At 41.4% G+C, this 6,086-nt stretch overlaps 1 protein-coding gene across 2 annotated transcripts in view; it reads left to right on the top strand.

Annotated features, from left to right (window-relative positions):
• The window catches only part of nrp1a (neuropilin 1a), a 66,171-nt gene extending 61,886 nt beyond the window's left edge, over nt 1-4,285 (top strand). The window contains exons 16-18 of one of the 2 annotated variants that reach the window (XM_032503576.1): nt 47-143; nt 258-311; nt 1,490-1,776. In XM_032503576.1, the coding sequence (XP_032359467.1) occupies nt 47-143; nt 258-311; nt 1,490-1,776 (438 nt within the window). Of the gene's footprint in view, nt 1-46; nt 144-257; nt 312-1,489 lie in introns of both variants that reach the window. The other variant, XM_032503575.1, reaches the window with a different exon arrangement.
• The last annotated feature ends 1,801 nt before the right edge of the window (nt 4,286-6,086 follow it).

Here is a 6,086-nt window from a genome sequence, read left to right on the forward strand (position 1 = left end):
AGAAAAGGTTGCCAAAAATTCACTGTTTTTTTTTTTTTTTTTAAAGGTGGTGATCGAAGGTCTGGTGGAGAGAAATAGCTGGGGGGACATTGCTGTGGATGACATTAAGGTTCTCAATGGACTCAGCATGATGGACTGTAAAGGTGAGGCTTTTAGTGGTCTTTGTTACAATGCCTGCATTCAGTTCTTGATCTGAAATATGGTTGCACAGTTTTCTTTCGACATTGGATTTCATTCAAATATTTGTGTTTGAACAGATCCTGATGTTCCCACTGAGCCGATGCTACCAGAGGATCGCCTCAATGAAATCCGTAAGTCGATTTACATGGAGGGTTTATTTGGAGGTATCCTTTTTTGAGAACTTTTTGCTCACCTGCAGACCCTTCATAATTATGTTATGTTCAGTCTATGTATTAGAGCCCGACTGATACAGGATTTTAAGGAGTATTTGGTTATTTAAAAATCCGGTTTGCCGATATATTGGCCGCTATATATACATGTAAAAAATAAATAAATCCAGAAACGAGTTACAAAACATAAACAGATATCCCTAACATTAGTTATTTATAGTAATTTATGAGTTCTCACTAAATAATTAATTAATTATAATAATTACTTTTATTGTCACAACAGAATAGAAGAAAATCAAAATGTATTAAAGTTCTGATGAATCAAATGTATAAATATACTGACTTAAGAGATGAAATTTAAAGTCTTTTGAACAAAAACACATTAACAAACAATAAACTGTGTCGCCAACAGGGACGTTGTAGAGCGTCCTCTGGAGGACAAACTATGCACCAACGCTCGTAACATGGTTGACCGTCCGTTTTTGTTTTTTAAATATTCATTTATCTGAATCATTTGTCATTATAAAGGATTCTGATTAATTAATATTTCAAAAACAAAACAAAACGGCCATTATAAATACCAATACAATATATCGAGAAATGCCTAATATCAGTCGATAATATCAGCCTGCCGATATATCGGTCGGGCTCTAGTCTATATCCACGTTGTTCCACTTCTGGGATTGCTCCGTTGCCGCCGGAAATTCTTCCAGATTTCTCGTTTCAACCGGGATTTTGGGAATTTTAAACTCCGGTGGATTTCTGAGAACTGTGGTTTACTACCTCCTCAGACCTCTGCAGGGTAAATCCAGACAGCTAGCTAGACTGTCTGTCCAATCGGAGTTTTCTGTTGCGCGACCAAAAAACTTTTGAGCGTACACCAAAACAAGTTCCTTCCTGAGGCTATTTTGCAGCGGCACCATGGCTCTGTCCGGTGCTTAGTGCTGTCCAAGACGATTGTGATTGGTTTATAGAAATGCCAATAAACCAGAGCTAGTTTTTCCCCCATCCCGGAATGCTGTGTAGACTATCCAGACCCTCCTCCGCAGCGCTGTGGAGGAAGGTCTGGCAAATCGAGACTATTTCATATTATACCTCACATCTCACTCTCCTCTTCTGCTTCTGTCTCTCCACTCCAGTTGAAGAAATCACCGAATACCCAGACTTTGTGGAGACCAACCAGATCAGCGGAGCGGGCAACATGCTGAAGACGCTCGACCCCATCCTCATCACCATCATTGCCATGTCCGCCCTGGGCGTCTTCTTGGGTGCCATCTGCGGCGTGGTCTTGTACTGCGCCTGCTCACACGGCGGCATGTCAGACAGGAACTTATCAGCCCTGGAGAACTATAACTTTGAACTAGTGGACGGTGTGAAGCTAAAGAAGGACAAACTCAATGTACAGAGCTCATACTCAGAGGCGTGAGACGGGACTGCGATGCATTGGTGTGACTGTATGATGTGCAGAGCTCGCAGGGCGTGCACAAGACTGGCTGTAGGCATATCCTCTCGTATATCCACGAGTAGGCGGGCTCAAAGGACTGCCAACACCCTCAACTCGCTGGATGAGGGACAGGTTCAGGAACCGATGGAAGGTTTGGACTGATCCACGCTTTTCTCAGGAGCTGCAGTATAAAGAACCTACCAGTAGGGGACACTGTGTACAAACAAAATACAGAAGAAAAAAAAATATGTACAGATGATTTAGATGATATTTTAATTTTCTATTTTGATTTTCATTCATTTTTACAATCGGATGCTGGTGTTGAGACCAATTTATTAATAATGTTTAAAGTATTTATCTTTTTCTGGGGAAGAAATGTTTTTTTTAATTATCAGTTCACGAAGGCCGTTTTTTGAAAGAGACGTATCAAAATCGTAAATGAACCATATCCGGCAAAACTGTAGATTTGCCCTGTGGTGTGGCATACAGGGTGTGCCCATAACCCGTGACCCTAAAACACCCCCCCCCCCCCCCCCTTTAACCTGTATCCCTCTAAAGTGAGGGTCCCATTCATGGCAATGTATGGTTCTGACAGTGCCTTTAGTACATTTCAGTTGGTCTCCTCTGTTCTGGGTGTTTTTTACTGTACCTGGCTTAAGTTATGATGACAGGAAACAGGGGCACATTATCTTATAAATACCTTCAAAACAGGATGTCACAGCGCTTTTGTTTTTTTGTTTTATTCTGTCCCAAAAAATACACACTGTAAATACGTTTTAATATATTTTATTGCCCTTTTTAAAGAAAGTAAAAAGTAAAAAAGCTGCAGTATCCCTTTTTTCATGGGGGGAGCCGTGTGTGTGTGTAAATACAATCTTCTGACTATTTTGTGGAAGGTGAAGTGTTAAGTTTTTTTTGTTTTTTTTTTATTGAAATTTTACATTACTTTGCTCAGATGAGTAAGAGTTGTGTGATATTACGGCGATTTCAATGTGCATTCAAGCCATTTGTCATCGAAAAGCACCCACTTTACGAAAACCCCATGTCAAATGGACAAAAAAAAATAACAACAATCATTGTTGCTTTGCTTTAGCTAAGACCTAGGCTCGCTTGTCACCACCAAACGTCACTGTGGAGCGTTCACTGAAGAAGTCTTAACTGGCCAATGCAGCTTGAATGCACTTTGTTACTGATTCCCTTATGAGAGAAGCATACTAAAAGAGGGGGTTAACACACTAACTGAACAATGGTGCTATCATTACTTTAGACAGACACACTTGTCTCATGATAAACCCAGTTTGTACTGTTCCCATGCTGTATTGTAGCTCAAGGCCTTTCGGACCGCAAAGAGTTTTCCGTGTTTCACGTGTAGCAGCCATAACGTTGTGATGTCAGAGGTGATGTCATTAGGACGGGACGCTGGTACGGCGGGGGGAAGGGGGAGCCGAGTGGCGTCACCTGAATCAGGTCACCTGGCCTCCCCTTCGTGGCTTTACCAAAGGATGGTTGCCTCCTATTTGTTCACAAGGGGGTTCTCACTTAGACACAAAATACTAGAAGACCACAGTTCGACCAATGGTCGTCACTCACTAAAGAACTACAGGACTACAGCCCCCAGAGAGAAAAAGAGGGGGAATGATAGGACACTGTAGAAAAGAGCAATGTGTGACGGGTTTTTTTCTATTTCTTTTTAAGCTTAAAAGAAGTGCTCAATGTGGACTCTTCAAATATCCATTGAGACTCCTGTTTGCAGAAGGATGGACGGGTCAATCCCACCACCAGACACTACAAGGGGAAGGGACTCTGTGCGAACTCCGACACAAGGGCCCATGGGACTGGGGCTCTGTGTTGTTGTTGTTTTTTACCCGCACCACAATCAAACAATCAAAAACTTGATCCTGAGAAGGGTGACGTCTTTTACATCCGTGTGCTTTGTATGTCGTGCCGTGGTGAACACATTCAGCTTGTTCGTTTTCAGATTTGACCTCGCGTTGTCTCGACCTCTACACCTTTCCCGTCTGTGCTCACAGCTGCGGAGGACTGTAGCTCCAGCGAGGTCCGCTAAAACTAGACAGTTAGGATACTGTAGCGTGGAATCCAAACAAACAATGTTTGCACTGATAAATATATTTAAGAGGTTTATGTGTTTATAGCGTTCATTTGCAAAAGAACAGAAGAAGGTCAAAAACACAAAAAACACATGTCAATTTCCTTAATCTTTTTATATATATACATATATATATAGTTTCAGATTATGTGATATAATTCTGAAATGTAAAAATATTGAGATGTTTTCATTATTGAAAAAGGCATAAAAGATTTTTCCAACAGTAATGTCCCTCCCCCTCCATTTACATGGCTTATTAACGCTTTTTGTACTGTCATTCAAATTTTGTGCCCATTTTTCTTTTCTTTTTTTTTTCTTTTTTTACAAAAACAAGAAAAGGAGACTTTTATTTTCAATACTGCTTCTGTAATTTGCTGTTGTAGGGGAAAAAAATGAATAAACAGCAAGGCCTTAAAAAGAACAAGGACTATATGTGTTGTGATCTGGAATCTAAAAACTATTTTTTTTCCTATTTCAGTCGGATGTACGGTACATCACAGGCGTGCTGTAAAGGATTAACCAGCAGCCTCACAAGCAACTTTAAAGCAACATGTGTGTTTTGCATCGAAGTAATGTGAAAGCAAGACAGTGATGCAAACACGTTATGTTTAGTCTTCGTCTCACAGCTGCTGCTTTCGAAAGACAAAATGAAGGATGTTGATCATTTATTTGCCTATTTATCAATTACAGTGCAATTACGCTGTTGTGGTAGATTTAATAGCAGAGAAAATGCAACTGATTATCTAATTTACCCCGACACCAAGTAATAAAATGGAGTTAATTTGTTAACTTAGGTTCGGGAGCAGGGCCACGCCTAAACCACACCTCTAATCACCAGACAGACCTACATGTACCGTGCTGCGCAGCCAGGCTCGTGTCTCTGATTGCTTGACCCACCCTCCCTTTCCCTCTCCTTGATCCATCTTCCCCCTCTTCCCTTCCTGCTGCACATCTCTCTCATGTCTCTTCTAGGTACCGTCTGGGGGTCTGTAAGCTATTCGGGCGAAAACTGCTTCTAAGAGGGAACCCCCAGTCTGAGCCTCCTCCACCCGGTCATCCTCCCAGACCAGCCATGGCAGTAGCTCAGTCCGTAGGGAGTTGGGTTGGGAACCGGACGGTCACCGGTTCAAGTCCCTGTATGGACCAAAAGTACGGAGTGGCTGAAGAGATGCCACTTCACCTCCTGGTCACTGCCAGGTGCTCTTGAGCAAGGCACCATACCCCCCCCCAACCACTCAGGGTGCTGGTTTGGCTGGCAGCCCACTCACTCTGACATCTCTCCATTAGTGCATGTACAGATCCTGTGTGTGTGTGTGTGTGTGTGTGTGTATGTATTTCAGGACTGTCTGTGATAACTAATAAAGAGTGTAAATTGTAATTTCCCCATTGGGGATCAATAAACAGATTAAAATTAAATTATCAGACGACATCCACATCAATTCTACACATTCATAATGTTAATCTGCACATTCATAATGATCATTAAATCTTTAACTAACACATGGTTGTGGCGTGGTCCATGCTAGTGAATGGTGTATAGTTATACCAGATCTCAGAGCAGATGGAAAAAGCTCTAGTGAAGTGTCTAATGTGAGGACAGTGGTAAACAGCGAAGGGAAATCATGGCATTAAGGGAAAGGCGGGTACTGACCACTAATGAGAAACTGATGTAAGCCACACTTATTGGTCTATCATAAGCAGAAATTAGATTTATTCTGGTTTGTTTTTCATCTGAGGAGGAAAAGACACATATTGGTGTGTTATTTTGGCAAGACGTTAACTAATGTCCATTAATGTACATTAATGAAGGAAATGACTTTGCATATAGGAGACCATGAATGGGAATTAGTCTGATAGTTTGTATTAAATACTAGTTCAGAATGCGGGACAAAAGTGTGAATATGTAATAATTTGAGATTTTAATGTCTTTATACATTAGCTCATCTTAGATAAAAAGCAGTAACTATGCCATCATTATGACAAACAAGCAAATTAGCCTCTATACAGTAACACACAATTAACTGTAAGAGATTTGTAACCCAAAACGTAGCATAGACATAATAAAGAGTAGACGCCACATTGACCGATACTGCCTACTGGTGCGTGCGAGCCCTGGGGCCGCCATCTTGGATCGGTCACCCGCTCCACTCATTGTAATCTGTTTGACAGGTGCAATGAGCTGTCA

Source organism: Etheostoma spectabile, chromosome 22 (assembly GCF_008692095.1).
Source record: "Etheostoma spectabile isolate EspeVRDwgs_2016 chromosome 22, UIUC_Espe_1.0, whole genome shotgun sequence".
In the NCBI taxonomy this organism is placed as follows: Eukaryota; Metazoa; Chordata; class Actinopteri; order Perciformes; family Percidae; genus Etheostoma; species Etheostoma spectabile.